Source organism: Gorilla gorilla, chromosome 1, assembly GCF_029281585.2.
Source record: "Gorilla gorilla gorilla isolate KB3781 chromosome 1, NHGRI_mGorGor1-v2.1_pri, whole genome shotgun sequence".
In the NCBI taxonomy this organism is placed as follows: Eukaryota; Metazoa; Chordata; class Mammalia; order Primates; family Hominidae; genus Gorilla; species Gorilla gorilla.
Genome location: NC_073224.2, coordinates 232,762,635 through 232,785,635, shown reverse-complemented (window position 1 = coordinate 232,785,635; position 23,001 = coordinate 232,762,635). Strand labels below are relative to the sequence as shown.

The following is a 23,001-nucleotide window of genomic DNA, read 5'->3' as shown; positions in this document are numbered from 1 at the left end:
TGGCACGATATCAGCTCACTGCAACCTCCATCTCCCAGGATCAAGCGATTCTCCTGCCTTAGCCTCCCGAGTAGCTGGGATTACGGGTGCCCGCCACCACACCCAGTTGATTTTTTGTATTTTTAGTAGAGACGGGGTTTCACCATGTTGGCCAGGCTGGTCTTGAACTCCTGATCTCATGATTCGCCCGCCTTGGCCTTCCAAAGTGCTGGGATTACAAGCATCATCCACCGTGTCCAGCCTATGCTCTAATTTTTATTACTTCTTTTCTCTTTACTTTGGATTTTTTTTTTTTTCTTATTTCTTAAGGTAGAAGCTTACTTGTTAGATCTTTGAATTGAGATTTTTTCCCCCCCAATATAAACATTTAATGCTATTGAATGCTCTAACCATTGCATCCCTCAATTTTTTTTTTTTTTTTTTGGAACCAAGGTCTCACTCTGTTGCCCAGGCTGGAGTGCAGTGGCATGATCCCAGCTCACTTGCACCCTCAAACTCCTGGGTTCAACAATCCTCTGGCCTCAGCTTCCTGAGTAGCTGGAACTGCAGGCATATGCCACTGTACCTGGCCAGTCTAAAATATTTCTAATTTCACTTGTATTTTCTTCTTTGATCTTTTGGTTGTTTTAGAAAGGCTTCCTAATATTTGGAGTTTTTTTAGATATTTTTATTTTATTTCTAATTTAAATGCAGTCAGAGAACATTGTTTTGTATTTTTTAAATTTACCAAGACATTGTGTAATGATCTGGAATTTGGTCCATCATGATAAATGTTTCGTGTGCATTTGAAAAGAATATGCTTTCTGCTGTTGTTGAGTCATGTGTTCTGTAAATGTAAATTAGATCAAGTTGGTTGATAATGTTGATCCAACCTTTTCTAACTGATTTTCTATCTGTTTTATAAGTTATTATGATACGGCTTATATGTCCAGCTATAAATGTGAATTTCTCTATTTTTTCTTATAGTGCAGTGAGTTTTTGCTTCATGTATTTTGAAGCTCTTTTATTAGGTGCATATACACTTAAGATTATTATATCCTCTTGATGAATTGCTCTCTTTATCCTGAAATATGTCTTGCTTTGAAGTCTGCTTTGTCTGATATCAGTGTATCCAGTCCAGCTTTATTTGGTTAGTGTTTACATGGTAAATTTTTTTCATCTTTTTACTTTTAACTTATCTGTGTCTTTATATTTAAAGTAAGTTTCTCGTAACCACCATATAGTTGGATATTGCTTTTTATTCATGTGACAGTCTCAGCCTTTTAACTGCAATGCTTGCTTAGATTATTTACATTTAATGTGAATATTGATATGGTTAGGTTTAAGTTAAATCTTTCATCTTGCTACTAATTTTCTGTTTGTCTCATCTGCCCTTTCTTTTTTTCCTCCTACCCTCCTCCTTTCGGGTTAATTGTGTATTGGCTTCTAAGCATAACTCTCTTTTTTTGTTTTTGCTCTAGGATTAACTTTTTATTTATTTTTATTTTATCTTATTTTTTACTTTGAGACTGAGTCTCACTCTGTCACCCAGGCTGGAGTGCAGTGGTGCCATCTTGGCTCACTGCACCCTCCACCTCCCAGGTTCAAGCAATTCTCCTGCCTCTACCTCCCAAGTAGCTGGTACTACAGGCGTGCACCACCACGCCTGACTAATTTTTCGTATTTTTAGTATAGATGGAGTTTCACCATGTCGGCCAGGCTGAACTCAAACTCCTGACCTCAGGCGATCCGCCCGCCTTGGCCTCCCAAAGTGCTGGCATTACAGGTGTGAGCCACCACGCCCAGCCTGCTCTAGGTTGTACAGTGCACATCTTTGACTTATCACAGTTTACCTTCAAATATTATGTCTATTGTATCACTTTATATATTAGAACCTTAAGACGGAGTACTTCCATGTCCCCTTTGTCTTTTGTGCTATTTTTGTCATACATTTTAACGTGTAAAAAAACCCACAATACCATTGTTATTATTTTTGCTTTAAACAGTAACAACCTCTTAAAGTTGTTGTGTCGGTGTTTTGTTGTTGTTGTTGTTTTGACACAAGGTGTCACTCTGTTACCCAGGCTAGAGTGCACTGATGCAATCATAGCTCACTGTAGCCTCAAACTCCTGGGCTCAAGCAATCCTCCAACCTTAGCCTCCTGAGTAGCTAGGACTACAGGCATGTACCACCACACTCAGCTGATTTTTTATTTTTATGGAGATGGAACCTCACTGTGTTGCCCAGGCTGGTTTCAAACTCCTGGCCTCAAGCAGTCCTCTCATCTTGGCCTCCCAAAGTGCCAGGATTACAGGTGTGAGCCACCACGCCCAACCTAAAGATATTTTTTACTGAGGAAAATGTTTTTATTACTTTTTTATTTACATACTTAGTTTTAAAAAAAAAAATTAAACAAATAGTTTTGTTTTGTGTTTTTAATTCCTTCAAAGTCAGTGAGAAGGTTCTAGAAGGTCAAATGCAAGATAGGAAAGGAATGATCCATAAGGCTTCATATCAGCCATAAAGGGGATAGTCCTTGGGATGAACAGTTTCTGTGTTGTGGCAGGAGGAAGGTGAGGAGGGGGTACATATATCATTAATTGTGTATGTTTGGTATCATAAAGGTGATTAATTTGCTTTCTGATGGCTTCTTTTTTCCTTAAAAAATAGGTGAGATTGAGGCAGGAAATAGAGAGGTTGAAAATAGTCATTGCTGGGGGTAGGTTAGTGCATGACCAGAGAACTGTAGCAGGATTCCCAGGCATTTTGATGGTGCATTTGAGGTTGGTGATGATGCGTTTATTGTAGAAACACTGTATGTACACTGTTATATGTGACTTTCTGTATGTATTTGGCGACTTGGGTTTAGGTAAGAACAAAGTCAATAATTGGCTTTATTGGAGTTGGCATTTTGACAGTTATGAAAAGTCAGAGGGAAAAAGAAGTCTAGGGTATTGCAGGGTGTGTTACTGAATGATGAACTGAGGACTCCACTACAGGAAGACTAAGACGTTATTAACACATTTATAGTTGAAATAATTGAACAAGCCCATGAGAGAGTGAAGCTGAGATGTTAATGATTTTGGAGATGGAGCAGTTATGGGTGATGATAAAGGACAATGTGTGTAGCCTTGAGAGTGATAGCTCATTAGGAATGGAAAAAGAGATCTCAGGAAGACCGAAGAACCAGGAGGCTGTCCACAGGGAGGAGGAAGTTTCCCGGAAATGATGGTTGGGCTGGCTGAGGAGGAGGACTATCCGAGGCGAGAGTCTGAAGAATGAGAGCCAGTTTGGCAAATCAGTCGGACAGGTCTTTTCTAATTATGTGTTGTTGATTTTTGACAGGAAGCAGCGACAGCAGTATATACCTTACTAGTAGTGTTTATTCTTCTAAAATCTCCCAAAATGGGCAGCAATCTCAGGACGTACAGAAAAAGGAAACATTTCCTAATGTCGCCGAAGAGCCCATCTGGAGAATGATACGGCAGATACCTGAGCGCATTCTCATGACATACCAGGTACCTGAGAGGTAAGAAAGCACTTTAGAAAACCCACTTTTTATATTTTTGTGGTTTTTTTCTTTTTTTTTCTTTTTTGAGACGGAGTCTCGCCCTGTCACCCAGGCTGGAGTGCAATGGCACGATCTCAGCACACTGCGACCTCCACCTCCTGGGTTCAAGCGATTCTTCTGCCTCAGCCTCCCGAGTAGCTGGAATTACAGATGTGCACCACCATGCCTGTCTAATTTTTGTATTTTTAGTAGAGACGGGGTTTGTTTGTGACAGAGTCTCACTCTGTCGGCCAGGCTGGAGTGCCGTGGTGCCATCTCGGCTCACTACAACCTCCACCTCCCAGGTTCAAGATTCTCCTGCCTCAGCCTCCCAAGTAGTTGGGATTACAGGTATGCACCACCACACCAAGGTGGTTTTTTGTATTTTTAGTAGAGATGGAATTTCCTCATGTTGGCCAGGTTGATCTTGAACTCCTGGCCTCAGGTGCCAGGGTGCCCACCTTGGCCTCCCAAAGTGCTGGGATTACAGGCGTGAGCCACTGCATCCGGCCTATGGTTTCTTAATGTGTTTTTAAAGACAAAATAATTATCGAATGTTTTATAAATTCCCTTTGAGAAATGTATTTTCAGATTTATTCATTTGAAGTCAAGTGATGAATGATTTCTTAAAATAAGGGTGGCAGTGGTAGTGTCACCTCTATTCAGATCCAGACTAAACAGATCTTACACATCATGAGACAAAGAAACAAAGTCTGTGCTTTCCAAGATGGCACACAAGTACAAGAACTTTTTGTTTTAGACTCTTGATTTTTTTGCCCCTTCTAAAAAGAGCTAAGGGAAATCTCTTTCTTCCATACACCTCATTAAAACATCATATAGATATTTTCCACCAAGAAAAAAGCCTTTACCAACTTGACAAGGAAATGATCTAGTTATTTTTTTAATGTATGCCTCATGTGTTAGAAAATGTAAGGTGTATTACCAACCAAGAAGAAGTGCTATTCCTAAATGACAGGAAAAGAACCCTGTGTCTTATTCAGGACTATTAAGATTCTGTTTGTTTGTTTTCAGGGTTAAAGAAGTTGTACTAAAAGAAGACCTGGAAAAGCTAGAAAGTATGAGGCAGCAGCAGCCCCAGTTTTCTCATGGGCAAAAGGAGGAGCTGGCTAAGGTGTATAATTGGATTCAAAGCCAGACTGTCACTCAAGAAATCGACATTCAAGTAAGCACAGTAATAATGGCTGTCATATACTCATGTATTTTGGCCAGGTAGTGCTTTTAATATAGGTTGTGTTCTTGCATGATCCCACTAAAAACTTTAATCCTCACAGTTTACCTCTATGGTAGGTGTTATTATTCCCTCTTTACCAATAAGCAACAAGCAGGTTATACACATGTGAAATAATTAATACAAGGCCATGCAGTTCATTGGGTTTTGAATACAGGTCTTTTTGCCTCCAGGTGGTTTTTTCTTCTACCAGTTGGAATGTTAGGGTACGATAAAGAGTAAAAACACCTGCTTTGATGTGTGATTGACTGCATTTGATAGGTCATTTGTTATGTATTTCAAATATGTCTGCATTGTTTGAAAAGAGTTAAAAAAAAGATGTAAGATTCACACCAGAGGTAGTATTCGTACTAAGTAGAAACTTTAATGGGACCTAAGTGTCTTTTTGCTGTTATGAGTTCTTCTCAATGAGATTATTTGTGAATAGCCTGAACAGTAAAGCTTTGATTTACCAATGGTCCCAACCAGTGTTGGTGGCAGCTGTGGTAACGGTAGTGATGGTTGTACTAGTAGTGAGATCTTTATTCCCGCAAGTATCAAGATATGGGAGGTTGAAGAGTCAAGTTAATAACAAGTAGGCCTAGTCCAGTGGCTCACGTCTGTAATCCCAGCACTTTGGGAGGCCAAGGTGAGAGGATCAGGAGTTGGAGACCACGCTGGGCAGCATAGCCAAACCTCATCTCTAATAAAAATCAAAACAATTAGCCAGGTGTGGTGGCGTGCACCTATAGTCCCAACTACTCAGGAGGTTGAGGCAGGAGGATTGCTTGAGCCTGGGAAATTGAGGCTACAGTGAGCTATGATCTCGCCAGTGCATTCCAGCCAGTCTCAAAAAAGACAAATAATTCGTGTGTGTGTGTGTAAAAATATTTTTAAAAAAGAGAGTAAAGTTAGGTGTTAAAAAAAAGTATGGTATTAAGGCTTATGAAGTAAGCAAGACAATGAAATCCTACTACCCCCTCTTTTTAAAAATTAACATTTTTATTGTGGTATAATACACATAACATGGAATTTACCTTCTGAACTATTTTTAAGTATATAATTCAAGAATATTAAATATTATCACATTATGCAACCATCACCACCATCCATCTCCAGAACTCTCTTCATTTTGCAAAACTGAAACTGTACCCATTTAACAGTAACTTCCCCATTCCTCCTTCTCCCAACCCTTTGCAACCACTGGTCTACTTTCTCTTTTTTCTTTTTTTTTTGAGACAAAGTTTTGCTCTCTTGCCCACGCTGGAGTGCAGTGGCATGATCTTGGCTCACTGCAACTTCTGCCTTCCAGGTTCAGGTGATTCTCCTGCCTCAGCCTCCAGAGTAGGTGGGATTGCAGGCGCACACCACCATGCCCAGCTAATTTTTGTAGAAATGGGGTTTCCCCATGTTGGCCAGGCTGGTCTCAAACTCCTGACCTCAAGTAATCTGCCCGCCTCAGCCTCTCAAAGTGCTGGGATTACAGGCAAGAGCCATATGAATTTGACTACTCTGCACACCTCATATGAGTGGAATCATACATTATTTGTCTTGGTGTGACTGACTTACAGACGTACCTACTCTCTTGGTTACTATCTGCATGTAGTAACTTTTTACATCCTTTCACTTTCAACCTATCTGTATCTAGATCTAAAGTGAGTAGGCAGCATATATCTGAATAGTGCCTTTCAAAATCGGTTCAGTCAATCTCTGTCTTTTGATTGGAGAATTTAGCCCATTTACATTTAAGGTAATTACTGGTAAAGAAGGACTTACTTGTGTCATTTTGCTATTTGTTTTCTATGTGCCGTAAAGATTTTTTTTTCCCTCATTTCCTGCATTACTGTCATCTTTTGTGTTTAGTTGGTTTTTTGAAGTGAAATGTAATGCCCTGCTCATTTCCTGTTGTGTATATTGTGTAGCTATTTTCATTGTGATAACCAGGGGGATTACATTTAGCATTCTAACATATCACTGCAGTGTGTAATTTATACCAGCTTAACTTTGACAACCTACAAAAACTCGCTTCTATAGAGCTCCATCTCCATCTTCTTTCAGTTACTGAAGTTATAAAATTAGGTTTTTTATACATTGTGTTTCCAAAAACATAATTATTTTCATGCATTAATCTATTAAATAATATAGAAAGCAAAATATGAGAATACAAATCAAAGTTAAAATAATACTGGATTTTATAGACTACTAGTTTTCTTTGATTGTATTAGTTTCTTAAATCATGTAGAAAACAAAAAGTGGAATTGCACATCGTCGTTGCAATCATAATATTTACCTTCGCTGAGATCTCTATTTCTTCACACAGCTTCAGGTTACTGTCAGTGTCCTTTCATTTCAACCCTGCAGGACTCCTGTTAGCATTTCTTGGATGGTAGGTCTAGTGGTATCAAACTCCCTGGCTTTTGTTTGTCTGGGAATGTCTTCACTTCTCCCTTACTTTTGGCCAAAGGATTTCTTAGTTGACAGTTTTTTTTCTTTAAGCACTTTGAATACACTGGGACACTGCCCTCTGGCCTCCACAGTTTCTGATGAGATATCTGCTGATAATCTTATCGAGAATCTCCTGCATGTGTGAGTTGCTTCTCCCTTGCTGCTTTTAAGATTATCTTTGTCTTTGTCTGCACGGTATTTAATTATAGTGTGGATCTCCGAGTTCTGAGTACATCCTAGTTGGAGTTCATTTAGCCTCTTGGACTTTAACATTCATGTTTTTCATCAGACTTGGGGAGTTTTCAGCCATTATTTTTTCGAATAATCTTTCTGCCTCTTTCTCTTTTTCTTCCTCTGGGGCCCCTGTAGTGCTTATGTTGGTCCACTCGATGGTTTCCCACATGTCCTCCAGGCTCTGTTGACTTTTCTTCAGTCTTTTTTCTTTCTGTTCGTCAGACTTGACAATTTCAATTGTCCAGTCTTCATACGTGTATTCTTTCTTCTGCCTGCTTAGATCAGCTTTTGAATCCCTCTAGTGAATTTTTCATTTCAGTTTTGTACTTTTTATTTATGGAATTTCTTTGTGGCTTCTTTTTAGGTTTACTATCTCTTTATTGATATTTACATTGTTTGTACATTGTTTTCTTGATTTTGCTCCATGTCTTTCTTTAATTCTTTCATCATCTTTTTCTTTTTTCTTTTTTTTTTTTTTTTTTTTTTAGACAAGGTCTCACTCTGTCACCCAGGCTGGAGTGCAGTGGCATGATCATGGCTCACTGCAGCCTCAGTCTCCTGGGCTCAAGCAGGCCTCCCACCTCAGCCTCCCGAGTAGCTAGCACACACCACCATGCCCAGCTAATTTTTTAATTTTTGTAGAGATGGAGTTTTGCCACGTTGCCCAGGCTGGTCTTGAACTCTTGAGCTCAAGCAGTCCACCTGCCTCAGCCACCCAAAGTGCTAGGATTATAGGTATGAGCAACCGCACCCAGCTTTTTCTTTTTCTTTCTTTTTTTTAAGACAGTCTCAGTTTGTCACCCAGGCTGGAGTGCAGCGGCATGATCACGGTTCACTGCAGCCTCTACCTCCTGGTCCCAAGTGATCCTCTCAAGTAGCTGGGACTGCAAGTGTGTACCACCATGCCTGGCTAATTTTTTTTTTTTTTTTCCAGAGATGGAGCCTCACTCTGTTGCCCAGGCTGGTCTTGAACTCCTGGGCTCAAGCCATCCACCTGCTTCAGCCTTCCAAAGTGCTGGGATTACAGGCGTGAGCCACTGTGCCCTACCAGTTCTTTGATCATCTTTCAGTTGTTTTAAAATCTTTGTCTCGCAATTCTTTCATCTGGTCTTTCTCAGAGACTTTTGCTATTGGTTTATTTTTTCCCTTTGAATGGCCTATACCAAGGGTGTCCAATCTTTTGGCTTCCCTGGGCCACATTGTAAGAAGAATTGTCTTGGGCCACACATAAAGTATACTAACACTAACAATAGTTAATGAGCTAAAAAATAATAAATCACTAAAAAAAAACTCAAAATATTTTAAGAAAATTTACGAATTTGTGTTGGGCCACATTCAAAGCCATCCTGGGCCGCATGTGGCCCATGGGCAGGAAGGGGGTCGCACGAGCTGGGGCTGTACTTTGGCGTTTCTTTGTATGCCTTAATGATTTTTTTTTTTTTTTGGTTGAAAACTAGACATTTGAATCTAATAACATAGTAATTCTGGAAACCAGATTCTCCCCTTTCCCAGGGCTTATTGATTCTTGTTTTATGATTGTTGGAAGACGGGGTCCTTATTGCCCACTCTGACTCCCACAAGCTGTGTGCAAGCTGCTTCAGGAATACGTGCCTTGTCCAAGGTCAGGGATGGGTAGTTGCTGCTGTGCTTCAAGCTGAAATTGACCACAGGCAACCACAGCTTACCGTCTAAGCATTTCCTAGAAAGTTGCAGGCCTTCAGATAGACTCGAGTTCCAAATAGTTACCTCGGACTGATTTTGTCAGTCCAGTTGTTGTCTAGGTGAGGAGACAGAGTCCTAGTCTTCCTTCTCTGCCATCTTCCCAGAATAATCTCCCCATCTCCATTTTCAAAGAAAAGAATGAGTGTCTGTCATGTAAGAATGGCTGGGTAGGGTCTCACCAAAAAGCAGGAGCTGGGCTGGTTATTGTAAGTGTCTTTGTTTTTTTCAGTGTTGTTCTGGTTGTAAATAGACAGGTATACGAAAAATGAGCCCCACAGCAATTTAAACAAAAGCACAGTCCTTTCGCCACTTAGTAATGGGGATGTTTTGTGCAAGCGTCCTAGAGTGTACTCACACAAACCTCAGTGGAGTAGCTTGCTACAATCACTCCTAGGCCCTGTGGGACAGCCTTTTGATCCTAGGCTACAAACCTGTACAGCTGTTACTGTCCTGAATACTGTAGGCAGTTGTAACACAGTGTTACTTGTGTATCTAAACATAGAAAAGGTACCATAAAAATGTGGTAGGATAATCTTACAAGACCACCATCATATATGCAGTCTGTTTTTGACCGAAACGTCATGTGGCACGTGACTGTATTTAAACAATTTGTCATTTGCCTTTTAATAATAAAGAATGAGGCTGGGCGCGGTGTCTACTACCTGTAATCCCAGCAGTTTGGGAGGCCAAGGTGGGCGGATCACGAGGTCAGGGGTTCAAGACCAGCCTGGCCAACATAATGAAACCCTATCTCTACCAAAAAACAAAAATTAGCTGGGCGCAGTGGTGGGCGCCTGTGGTCCCAGCTACTTGGGAGGCTGAGGCAAGAGAATCGCTTGAACCTGAGAGGCGGAGGTTGCAGTGAGCTGAGATCGCACCAGTGCACTCCAGCCTGGGTGACACCGCAAGACTCTGTCTCAAAAAAAAAAATAAAAATAGTTATAATAATAATAAAGAATGAACTATAATGAAATATTTTCAGACATGAATAAGTTGGGGAGTTAGAAACATGTGACCAGCCTTTTACTGTTTTAAAACTCTTTAGGTGACACTGACATCAAGTAACTCACCTGCTTTGTTCTTTTTTGGAGGCCTGTGTCACTTGTGAAAATGAAGATTCAGCTGATGGTGCGGCCACATCCTGTGGTCAGGTTCTGGTAGAAGACAGCAGTTGAGTGACTGTGAGGATGAACCTTCATACCCTTTCCAAGACGTGTTACACAGACAGACCTTTTTAAGTCCTGGACTTTTAAATGACCATGAAGTTATCATTGAATGTTAAGATTTTTTCTTCTTGATTTTTTAATACACATAATCTTTTTGAAGCAGACATTGTATACAGAATCTTACTTCTCTTTGTTCCTGATATATTAAAATGGCCAGTTAGGCTGTTTTTGTAGTTGAATTGTCTTCTAAAGAGATTGGATGGCCTCTAAAGAGGTATGTGTATCTTTATTTCAGATGTCACCCAGAGTAAATTAGAAGTATAGCTAGAATGAGCCCCAAACCTTAGCCTTGTTTATTTTGTTCTGTTACATAAGTCATTTTCCCCTTAGAGTGCTTGAAGAAATCCCACCTACAGGTTGTATACTTTTCATAATGGTTTCCATGAATGTAGTAGGTTCATACAGGCTTCATTCAACCTGGCATTCCCCTCCATAATTAAGATAAAACATTCCGGTTTTCTCACAACACATTAGCACATACTGTCCATTAGCATATCTGGGATAACCAGGTTTTGGGGGTTGAGTTTTGGCCTTCATCCTTGTAGATCCCTTTCCTATTGATTTCCCACCTTGCAGTGAAATTCTGAAAGTCTTGTGTTAAAAATCGATCTGCTTACCATGGGCCTATTCTTGTAAGTTTCAGTTAGCATTTGCATGTGTAATATTAAAATGAAAGAGGTTCTTACCCAGTGCTGTTGCCCTTTTGAGTATTTTTGTTTTTAAAATAATGACTGTAAAATGTTTTACAAGCAATGTAAAAGCTAGTATCATTCTTACATACTTCTGTGTTTAAATTTTCATTCTTACCGAAACAGTTAACTCTTTCTTTCCAATGAATTTATGCAAAAGAGGTCACTCCAGCCCTACCACAGGTCTGATTGGCACTGCCTTTTGTTTGCCCTTGAACAGGGCAGTGTTGTGGGGACTGCAAAAGAGAAAACGTCCAGGAGAGCCCAGTTGTCCTCGCCCACAGGGTCCTGCAGGCTCCATCAGTCACCGCTTTCTATGGCGTTTGTAGTTGTGTCTTTTAAGAAGTGAGTGTGATTGTTTACTTGATAAATCAGCTCACTCTCTGGTGCTCTTTAGAGAAGTCCCTGTTTCCTTCTTAAACTTGGAATGATACATGAAATTCACACCCCTGCAGATCAGAAAAAACAAATAGAAGAAAATGAAGGTTACAGTAACCTTTTGTCTTTATATAACTTGCAACAAAGTAACTTATTTTTTTTTCCTTTTTTTGTTTTTGGTTTTTTTATGGTTTTTTAAGGAAAATACTTTTCTCCTTTGAAGTTTTACAGCTTTTTGTAAATGCATCCTGATAATGATTAGGAAAATCGACCTTTTTATCCATGATGACCATCCTCATAGCTCAGATTTCCTTTCAAAGTAGTGGCTTTCTGGATGGTAATTCCATCTTAAGGTGTCAGAACTATTTTCAAATGCTGCCTTTGACAGTTCTTGGAATTTTCTGATATTAAGCAGTTCCATGCAAATATTCGTGTTTTATAAATAGCTCTCATAGTCTGCTCCATCTTGATAGTTAAGTGATTTCTGAAGCGTTTGTGTGTGTGTTGATCAGGTTGTGTGATATTTTTGCTTGATAAAGAATCAAATTTGAAACAATTAACCAGCCAGTAGATTGTCTGTCAGTGACCTTCTGTAGTAATAAAGTTTTTGCCACTGTAAATAAAAACGGTATCCGTAGCTATCAGGATCATTGCGCATTCATATATGCTAAGCCTTATGTTCTCTAATAGAAGCCTTTCTTTTCCATTGTTTCTGGATATTTGTATTATCCAAATGTGCTTATTTCTTTGCCTTAGCACACGTTTTATGGAGTACTTGTTATACTAGGTTTGATTTGAAACTGGTGCTTGTCGCAGAACTGTCAGAGCATGAGGAGCGCTCCTCCTGTGGGTGGACGCGTTCACGCACTCACAGGTTGCACCTGCTGCTGGCGGTGAGCAGGGGGCTCAGCAGCTTGACCGCCGCCCCCCGAGGGGGCTCTCCCCAGCTTAAACTTTGTTGTTTAAATTTGTTAACTTTTTATATTAATGACTATTGAAAGTGGTAATAAAAATTTATATTATAGGCTTCAGTGTTTACATGAATGTTACCCAAAAAGCTGTGTTTTCTTTGGTCAGAGGTCAAGATTTATGAAAAACAAGATGCTGTATGAATGGAATTCATTTTGCAACTGAGTGAAACTTCATTGTAATTCACAGTGTAAATTTAATCCAAACTGAAATTTTGTTTCAACTGAATTTATAATTAACTCTGAATTTGTTTTTAATCATTAGTAATATTTCAATTGGGTATCTTTTTAAGTAAAAACAACAAATAAACTCTGTACATGTAAAACGTGAGAAATTGTCCTGCCCTGTGTCAACAAATCTTTGAATGTGTGTTCTGTATCATTTAGAAGTGCTTCTTATGATCTGTTGAGGGGCCCTCATATTAGTTAACCTTGCGTTTCTCAGCCACATTCTGTGTTTGCCTTGGCCGATGTGTCTGAGCACCTACTATGGAGGATGAAGATGCAGGCACTTTGAAATGTATTGGCTTATGTAGCCCGTTTACACCTAGTGTTCCATTATTGGAACGCTAAGCTTGTGGGAGCTAGGGTGAACCTGTGTACAAGATCTGACTGTGTAACTGGTGGCAACAAAATCTAGAAATTAAAACAGGGAACAAGATCCTGAAGCCAACAGAGCTTTTTAAAGTTTACACCTTTCAGACCATTTGCACCTTTCTTTTCTATAACAAACCATAATAAGAGCAGGAAGAAAAATAGCTCAGTATACTTTGCGTGTATGCTCCTCTGACAGGTGCTGGTCTAAGTGCTCGACGCGAATTATTTAATCCTCACAGCTGCCCTGTGAAATAAGCATTGTGTTCTTGTCATTTTACAGAGAAGTAAACTCAGGCAGGGGGAGTCAAGTAACTGGATCAGAGACTCACAGCTGGTGTGCACTGGGAGTAGGAATCTGACCCTAGAAACCTGATGCAAAGCCCCAATCTGTATGAATCATCACCTGATACACTAAAATGAGTAGGGACTTCAGAATTCTGCAGTGGAATTCCACTTTTAAGTATCTCTGATACAGGAATAGTTTTATGGTGCCAACATTGTGTTCCAGAGAACTGGTTTAATTTCAACACTGAGAGACACACCACAGTGTTATCATAGCTGTCCTCAATGTTAGCATGTTTCTGAGCTTGCACATTCATTCCAGGTTAAAACATCTCTCCCTTAGATTTGTTCTTGATGTCTTTTTTTTTTTTTTTGAGACAGAGCCTCGCTCTGTTGCCAGGCTGGTGGGCAGTGGTGCAATCTCCGCTCACTGCAAGCTCCGCCTCCTGGGTTCACGCCATTCTCCTGCCTCAGCCTCCCGAGTACCTGGGACTACAAGCCCGCCACCATGCCCGGCTAATTTTTTTGTGTTTTTAGTAGAGACAGGGTTTCACCATGTTAGCCAGGATGGTCTCGATCTCCTGACCTCGTGATCGACCCGCCTCAGCCTCCCAAAGTGCTGGGATTGCAGGCGTGAGCCACCCCACCCGGCCAAGTTCTTGATGTCCTTAGGGTAAACTCTCTGAGACCTGTACTCTCTAGGAAACTTGTGATGGTCAGTGACAAGATTGACACGAGTTGCGTGTTGCTGTTTGGTTGGTGCAGACCCCTCTGGAATGTGGTGGGATGTCAGAGCTCAATGAGAGAAACAAGTTTCTCATAAACATCCAGGCCTCCCCTATACATGGTTCTGTGTAGAACCACACAGAACTCTCAGGAGTTCACACTGTATATTCTATACATACATAAACCACATTTATACAGATGTATTCACGGAATAGAAGTCAGTACGTACACACATAGGTTTTAAAAATTCGTAAGCCAGGCTCTTTCTTCCACAATCTTAAATCTTGCCTCAGCTTTCTTCTCTCTGTAAGAGACATCAAGGTGTTTTTCCCAGTGTAAGAAACTGTGATCCTTGAACTCACAGAAACTGAGATCATACAAGTTTCAATGTTAAAAGATTAAAATTGTCAAGTGTTCAGGACTTTGGTCAGCCAAGAGAAAGAATCTCAGCACATGAACTTCCCCCACGAACTTCAGAAACCAAGGAGCATCAGACACTCCTGCCCTTCATCTCAGACACTCCCGCCCTTCATCTCAGACACCGGTAACTAGAGATTTTTCCAAGCCGAGATACTGGTTTCTTTTTATTTTGTTTTGTTTTATTTTATTTTTTATTTTATTTATTATTTTATTTTTTATTTTCAAGACAGTCTTCCTCTGTTGCCCAGGCTGGAGTGCAGTGGTGCGATCCCGGCTCACTGCAAGCTCCACCCCAAAGGTTCGAGCGATTCTCGTGCCTCAGCCTCCTGAGCAGTTGGGACTACAGGCACCCGCCACCATGCCCTGCTAATTTTTGTATTTTTGGTAGAGACAGGGTTTTGTCATGTTGCCCAGGATGATCTCAAACTCCTGGTCTCAAGTGATCCACCCATTTCAGCTTCCCAAAGGGCTAGGATTACAGGCGTGAGCTACTGTGCCTGGCAGTGGTTTATTTTTTAAGTACTATGTTGTCTTTTTAAAAGGTTGAGAGGACATCATAGCTGAGACAATGTAGTTTATTTAAATGATTTGCCATTTAACAAGTTTAACTTGCGTGACTTTTTCTTAGTGTTTGCTTCTGTTCATTCATTAGCTTTGCTTCTGAAGTTTCAAAGAATTTTCTAAGGATAAATGGAAGAAAAGGATAATTATAAGTTTTCAGGACATGCTTATAGGGAAAATAACCACTCATGATATGTGCAAAACATAGAGGATTTATTCTGCAGGTGATAATGAACAGGGTGTAGTTTGCCTGGTTTTTCTACACACTGTTTTCAAATCAAGCATTGTGTTATCTTTCATGTTCTAAGGTGGGTGTTTCTGAGCTGACAGATGCTCATTTCACTTCAGACGCAGTATTTCCAGAAGCAATCAGGAGTCTCACGTTTCTTGTATGGTTTCCAGATTCTGGCCAAAAGATGACTCAGTAAAATGTTAGGATCTTGTCCAGAGAAATCCTGAAACTAAAACAATCCAAACGAACAACAACAACAAAAAAAAAAACAGATACGTTACCAACGAGTGAAGATTCCTATAAGAAAAAGGAATCTTGAGTCAAGACACTGGACTTCTGAAAAGTATTTGCATTTTTCCCTGGACTATAATTGTAACAAGAGTGTCCCGGGCCCGTGGGGCTCCTGTGCCCACCTCCCTACCTCTAATGAGTGTCCTTCCAGTCTGTTCAGCCCAGCGATTGTCCTGAATTTTCCTAAACCCTCATTGACCGATTTCTATTTAAACCATTTCAGCGGCTGGGCAGGTGGCTCATGCCTATAATCCTAGCACTTTAGGAGGCTGAGGTGGGCAGATCACTTGAGCCTAAGAGTTTGAGACCAGCCTGGGCAACATGGTGAAACCTCGTCTCTACAAAAATTAGCTGGGTATGGTGGCGGGCTCCTGTAGTCCCAGCTACTCGGGAGGCTGAGGCATTAGAATTGCTTGAACCTGGGAGGTGGATGTTGCAGTGAGCCAAGATCACACCACTGCACTCCAGCCTGGGTAACAGAGCAAGACCCTGTCTCAATAAATAAATAAATAAATAAATAGTAACATGTTCTGTGCATGTATTGTCTTCTGTGTATTGTAGGTATTGTGTATACTGTATTGTATTGTATTGTATTGTATTCTTTTGAGATGGAGTTTTGCTCTGTTCTCCGGGCTGGAGTAAAGTAGTGCGATCTCCTCTCACTGCAACCCCCACCTCCAGGTTCAAGTGATCCTCCTGCACCAGCCTCCCAAATAGCTCGGATTACAGGTGCATGCCACCACGCCTGGCTAAGTTTTGTATTTTTTGTAGAGATGGGGTTTCGCTGTGTTGCCCAGGCTGGTCTTGAACTCCTGGCCTCAAGCAATCCGCCTACCTCGGCCTCCCGTGCTGGGATGACAAGTGTGAGCCACCGCACCCGGCCTTCTGTACATGGTTCAGGTCAATGTCTGGAGCATGGCCTTCTTCCATTAGATGTTGTCTTGCAGTGCCCTTCACACTTTCCCATGCATGTGAATCACCTGGGGATCTTGTTAAGATGCAGATTTTGCTTCCGCAGGTCCTAGGTGGGCCTAAAATTCTGCATCCCTCACTGGCTTCCAGGTGCTCCCGGTGCTGCTGGCGGTGGGCCGCATGTTTGTTAGATGGTGAATGAGACCACAAGTGGATGCCAGACTTGAGAGCAGGGACCTCACCCATTTTTTTCATTCTTTCACAACTTATTTGATTTACCCAAAACAGGCACTGGGTAGGTTCCTGTTGCATTCAGATCTTATATCCATCAAAATTTGGAAAAATTAATGCTTTGAAATAATGCTGGCCAATTATTATTATTATTATTTTGAGATGAAGTCTCATTCTTGTCCCCCAGGCTGGAGTGCAGTGGCGCGATCTCAGCTCACTGCAACCTCTGCCTCCCGGGTTCAAGCGATTCTCCTGCCTCAGTCTCCCGAGTAGCTGGGATTACAGGTGCCACCACGCCCAGCTAATTTTTGTATTTTTAGTAGGGACAGGGTTTCACCATGTTGGCCAGGCTGGTCTCGAACTTCTGACCTCAGGTGGTCCGCCCGCCTCGGCCTCCCAAAGTGCTGGGATCACAGGCATGAGCTACCGCACGTGGTCATGCTGGCCAATTATTTTAAGGTGTGGTTTCCACCAAGAACACTCCTCTAGTTCATGAATTCAGAGTCCTGTAAAACCAGTACAGAATGTTCACCTTTTTAAACCTGACTCATAAATAGAGTCACTTACCTTTCTCAAATTTCCTCTTGGGTTAAAAATGTTGGTACTTGAGTCTGAAAAACAGTTTTGAAGCCAGTTCATCAGATCTGTTGTTTCCCTTGTATGCTTGTTTTAAGATATACAAAATAATATTACTAAATTATGTCTAGTTTCTGGTCTTTTTCCACATTGCAGCAAGCTTTTCTTGAATGCAGACAGACAGGCACTCCTGTTCTTATCTTGAATTCACAGAAGTCACTGCATTGTCCTCAGTAACTTCGCAGTCCACTAGCTCGTCAAAGATATTTTATAACAAATGAACTCCTGTCTATTAAACAATACCTATCTTAAAAGGCTCAAAAAAATTTTTTTTTTTTGAGACAGAGTCTTGCTCTGTTGCCCAGGCTGGAATGCAGTGGTGAGATCTTGGCTCACCACAACCTCTGCCTCCTGGGTTCAAGCAATTCTCCTGCCTCAGCCTCCCTAGTAGCTGGGATTACAGGTGCCCGCCACCATGCCCAGCTGATATTTGTATTTTTAGTCGAGATGGGTTTTCACCATGTTGGCCAGTCTGGTCCTAAACTCCTGACTTCAAGTGATCCGCCCACCTCAGCCTCCCAAAGTGCTGGGATTACAGGTGTGAGCCACCGCACCCAGCAAAAGGCTCAATTTTGTTTCCAGAACTTCCTGAGCATATGTGTCAATGCTTGGAGGAATGTGGCCACGGGGGAATAAGCTGACATTTTATTAATGACTTTCTGTGTGACTCGAGCATTTTACTTGCCTTGACTCATTGACTCTTCACAAGTTACCTTCTGAGGTGGAAACTTAATCATTCCTGATTACAGATTAAGAAACTGGAGTACAGAAAGATTAAAAGTTTTCAGTAAATGGGAAACTAGGATTTTAAATTGCACTCACTGGAAACTGGAATAATTACCACCAAGCCCTACCCCGCAAAAATAAAAGTCCACACAGAAAGACAAAATGCCGAGGTACCAAAGAGCACAGTGCGAGCAAGGAGCTGCTGGGGAAAAGAAGGTCGCACAGGCCGGGAGGGGAGAGTGTTGGTAATTACTTATTTTATATAGCTCATCTTTATATTCCAAAAGAGAGCTTCACCTCTTCTAGATGAGGACAGACGGTAAGTTCAGTAGCAATTAAATCAGACACGCTATAAACATGAGAAGCATTTTACCTGCTTTCCTGAGAACATCCCCTCTTTCTGCACCCAGCATCTCTGGCAGTATCTGTAGAAGGGAAGCTCTTTCTAGCTCCTCCGGAGTTAAGCGCGCATCTTCATGAGGTGCTACAGAGTAAAAACAGATACTTACAATTGGGTTCATCCTTCAGTTAGTTATTTCTGTTCCTTGTGTCTCTGGTGAGCACCAGAGATAGGGAGATGAACACTAGAAAAACTTCCAACGCTGAGTTCATGATGTGTCATCAGTGGTATTCTAGAAGAGGTGGAAATGCTACCAGCCCGTGTGCCAGCCAGCAGAATGGGAAGCCGGGAGATGTGGATCTGACACCCGCGTGATGAGCCAAGCCCCTCGGCTGCCTTGAACGAGAGCTGAGGGATAAGCCACAGCCTTTCTCAAAACCATTTTGGTTCAAAAAGTCTGACTCTCCCTCATTTCTGCTTATCTACTGCTGCCTACTGCCTTTTTGCTTTTAGATATTTGGGTGATGACATTGGAGAGGAAAAAGAAAGATTGTTTACAATCTTCCTATAAAGCCAGTAGGATGGTATCACCTCTTCTCTTACTGAACTTCAAGATTTCAATACAATTATTATACTTAGAATTGGCTTCAAAATCATCTGTAAGGAACTTGATTGTGGCATTTCCTATGTGAAATGTGGTCGACCAGATGGCATATAGAATGCATGGTAAGTGCGCTTAAGGTGTGTGGAAAGGGCACACCGGAGTGTGAGGCGTGGTAAGTGCAGACCTGCTGCTGTGTTGCGATTCGAGGCTGTGGGAGTCAGGGTGGGAGGCCATGTGTGGGACCGGCGTGCCACAGGCTTACAAATAGCTGCAACCTTGATTGGAGGACAGTGAGCAGATCATCATAAAGGCATCTGAGCACATTCACAGCACTTCTGAAGACTGTTAATGATAATCTATAAAATTTCATCATCTATAAATGCTGATAGGAAAGCTCATTTCTGGAGAAATAAATGAGAACAAATTCTGAGATAAGCTGCCACTTGTTTCGAATTTGTGTGAGATGCTACACTCATTTCATCTATGTTTCTTAAATTACTTGTAAATTTTTTAAGATGACAGTAGTAGCTGAGTATTTTCACTTATTTCATCTTGAGATGTGTGCTGTTTCTTTGTAAATAGCAGAGATTCAGTAAAGTTAATGCCAGTGTTTAACTATTAGTAGGACAGCCAATGATCATATCAGTGACTCGGGAAGTTGGTTGGCAGTGCCTGATGACAGTGCTTGACGATCATCAGAAAGCTGCTTGGGATGAACTTTTAGAGACTAGAAACTATAAAATCCTTGGCTTAAAAGAGGGTTTGTTTGTTTTTTTTCTTTATTTAAAAAAAGGCTAAAATTACTCAAGATTAAAGATAAGATTAAATCTAGTTAAGTTTTTGATGGAACCTGATCCCCAAGCATTAGCTTTCTCATTTCTTTAACTAAATGGAAAGACAATGGCAAAATGAGAAACTACTTGACTGATGTGTATTTCTTTAACTCAACTTAGACTTAAACTGAATTAACATAAATCAAAAGGAAACGATCAGTATACTTGGAAGTCTATGAACTCCCTAGTTCCCTAGTTTGTCATTTACTAAAAAATTTTTAGTAAACATTTTTGTTTCGTAGAACACATATCAGATGATTTTTTTAAACAAAAGGTGAAACAAATAAATCCATTAATAATCTATAATTAGAACAACCAGTGCTACATTCAACCAGTTCATTTAAAGTAAAAACTAAAAGTAATGATGTTTTAAATTTCATGCAATTTTTAAAATTGGAAAAATGTATATATTACCCAAAACAAGAGTACAGAGGTAACATGAAACAAGCAATTATCCTCTTCTCCTTTTACATTGTAGAGACAGAAAAAAAAAAACTGTATCCATTACTACATCTAAAATGTGCAGTAAGGATCCTTTAATATTCTTTTCAAAGCTGGGACTATTGAGAGAACAAGACTCCAGACTCCTTCAAGCAGGAATCCCATTCTTATCTCTAACATTGAATTTAAGACTAGTAAAGGCTCTTTCAAGACTAACATAAGGGGAAAAAAAAAATCTTACCTGAAAGTTGAAAGGATATTTCCCTGGAGTCAAGGAGAGGAAGAGATAAGAGAGGATTTAAGAATCCTATGAAAAGCAAACAGCAGGAGGCCAGCTTATACATGATCGCCACAAGATAGACGGCTTCCTTCTTGGCTTCTGTTGTAGAGAACTTTCAACTCTCTCCTCATTCTGCCTGCTCACTGATTATATATATCATCCTATGACCTGACATCATCCTCTCCAAAAAAAAAAAAAAATGAATTTATTGGCTATGGAGGCTAAAAGGCAATCACTTTGCAATGATGTAATTTTTCAAGGTAACAAGTCATAGACAATAAATTAACTGTCTTGTTGCCTAGTGTACAAAGTAGGTATTATATAAAGAACAGTGAGTTTATAAATCTGGCAAAAGAGGTAACTTACAGCAATAAATCATGAATTAAAGAAAGGCTTGGATATGAGTTGAAGTGGCCAAAGCAAAGAGACGTGGATTTATGAGTCCGAGCAGAAGTGACGCAGAGCATAAGATGAAATACGTTGGTTTCCATTTTTTAATCTTTCATGAGTGAGTAGATGAGTTGCCATGCTGTGTTTAGGGCTGCCATCCCTGAAGAATGACAATCTGTGGATTAAAACTTAAAACCAGCTATTTCCTTTAAAACAGTGAAAAGTTAAAATACATAGCAAACATTGCTCCAGGCTCAAGACAATTCTGTACATACACGTGGCCTCATGTGAAGCCGCAAGCACTTCAGTCTTCAGAGAAAGGAAATAACCTCATAAAGTTGATTGATTATTATTCAGCAAGGAGGGAGGAAGGACTTACACCAGAAAACTCGCTGATAAACATTTCCAGAATGTGGCCTCTACTCCCAACTGTACTCTGCCCAAGCTGGTCCAAGCCCGGATGGGTGGAAAGGTCCCCAACAGGCGTCCTGAAGTCTGCCTTCGGGCCTGCCACAGGCTCAGCACAGCAGAGTGATGCCAGAAGCATCTGCATAAGTCAGATCATGGTAGTTCTTTGCTCAAAACTTTCTGTGGACCTAAACACAAAAGTTACAAAGATAGGCCAGGCACGGTGGCTCATGCCTGTAATTTCAGCACTTTGAGAGGCCGAGGCAGGAGGATCACTTGAGTTTAGGATTTCAAGACCAGCCTGGGCAACATAGAGAAACACTGTCTCGGCCGGGTGCAGTGGCTCACGCCTGTAATCCCAGCACTTTGGGAGGCTGAGGCGGATGGATCATGAGGTCAGGAGTTTGAGACCAGCCTGACCAACATGGTGAAACCCCGTCTCTACTAAAAATACAAAAATTAGCCAGGCATGGTGGCATGTGCCTGTAATCCCAGCTACTCAGGAGGCTGAGGCAGGAGAATTGCTTGAATCCAGGAGGTGGAGGTTGCAGTGAGCCAAGATTGCGCCACAGCACTCCAGCCTGGGTGACAGAGCGAGACTCTGTCTAAAAAAAAAAAAAAAAGAGAGGGAGAAACACTGTCTCTACCAAAAATACAACAACTAACCAGGTGTGGTGGTGCATGCCTGTATCACTTGAGCCTGGGAAGTTGAGGCTGCAGTGAGCCAAGATCGCCCCACTGCACTCCAGCCTGGGTGACAGAGCGAGACCATGTCTCAAAAAAAAAAAGAAGAAGAAAGAAAAAAAAGTGGTTACAACGTAATGATAGAACTACTAGGGGAGAAAACATGAACACCTTCACAACCTCAGGTTAGGCAAATATTTCTTAGACAAGACACAAATCACACAGGAAAAAAATTGAGACAGGAGGAATAAGTTCAAGAGATCTATGTACCTCAGGGTGACTCTGATTAATAACAATGTATAGTTGAAGATTTCTAAAAATCGATTTTGTGTTCTCATCACAAAGAAATGCTAAAAATGTGAAGTAATACACATGCGAATTAGCTTGATTCAGCCATTCCACAATGTATGCATATTATCAAAACATCAAACTAATAAAATCATCATCATCATCATCATCATCATCATCATGGCCAGGCACAGTGGCTCACACCTGTAATCCCAGCACTTTGGGAGGCCGAGGCAGGTGGATCACCTGAGGTCAGGAGCTCAAGACCAGCCTGGCCAACATGGTGAAACCCCGTCTCTACTAAAAATACAAAAATTAGCTGGGCGTGGTGGCAGGTGCCTGTAGTCCCAGCTACTTGGGAGGCTGAGGCAGGAGAATTGCTTGAACCTGGGAGGCAGAGGTTGCAGTGAGCCAAAATCACACCACTGCACTCCAGCCTGGGTGGCAAGAGCAAAACTCCATCTCAAAACAAACAAACAAACAAGTCATGATGTATACCATAGATACCATTTTTGTAAATTAATCAATAGATGAACAAAACTGATAAATTGGACTTTATCAAAATTAGAAACATTTGCTCAAGATACTGGTAAGAAAATGAAAAAGCCGAGCAAGGCGCGGTGGCTCATGCCTATAATCCCAGCATTTTGGGAGGCTGAGGCGGGCAGATCACCTGAGGTCAAGAGTTTGAGACAAGCC

At 41.0% G+C, this 23,001-nt stretch overlaps 2 protein-coding genes across 18 annotated transcripts in view; one reads left to right on the top strand and one right to left on the bottom strand.

Moving 5' to 3' along the window:
- PER3 (period circadian regulator 3) overlaps positions 1 to 12,755 on the top strand; it is a 60,837-nt gene extending 48,082 nt beyond the window's left edge. For all 17 annotated transcript variants that reach the window (XM_031013588.3, XM_055383641.2, XM_055383616.2 and 14 more), the window contains exons 20-22: positions 3,326 to 3,509; positions 4,563 to 4,713; positions 10,251 to 12,755. In XM_031013588.3, coding sequence (XP_030869448.3) covers positions 3,326 to 3,509; positions 4,563 to 4,713; positions 10,251 to 10,334 — 419 coding nt within the window. In that variant the 3' untranslated portion in view covers positions 10,335 to 12,755. The remainder of the gene's footprint in view (positions 1 to 3,325; positions 3,510 to 4,562; positions 4,714 to 10,250) is intronic.
- A 2,445-nt stretch (positions 12,756 to 15,200) lies between these two features.
- On the bottom strand, positions 15,201 to 21,083 carry UTS2 (urotensin 2). The gene is made up of 5 exons (XM_004024586.5): positions 20,899 to 21,083; positions 20,494 to 20,516; positions 18,408 to 18,518; positions 17,240 to 17,283; positions 15,201 to 15,467 (listed from the first exon to the last, which is right to left on the bottom strand). The coding sequence occupies exons 1-5, from the start codon at positions 21,021 to 21,023 to the stop codon at positions 15,351 to 15,353; spliced, it is 420 nt and encodes a 139-aa protein (XP_004024635.1). The 5' UTR covers positions 21,024 to 21,083; the 3' UTR covers positions 15,201 to 15,350.
- Between the last annotated feature and the right edge of the window lie 1,918 nt (positions 21,084 to 23,001).

Coding starts and splice junctions, on each gene's coding strand:
- UTS2 (XM_004024586.5), bottom strand. CDS start 21,023: ATGGAAACCAACGTATTTCATCTTATGCTCTGCGTCACTTCTGCTCGG. Junction 18,519..20,493: donor AATATCCTTTCAACTTTCAG/GTAAGATTTTTT, acceptor TTTACTCTGTAG/CACCTCATGAAGATGCGCGC. Junction 15,468..17,239: donor CAAGAGGAAATTTGAGAAAG/GTAAGTGACTCT, acceptor GGATTGTTTTAG/TTTCAGGATTTCTCTGGACA.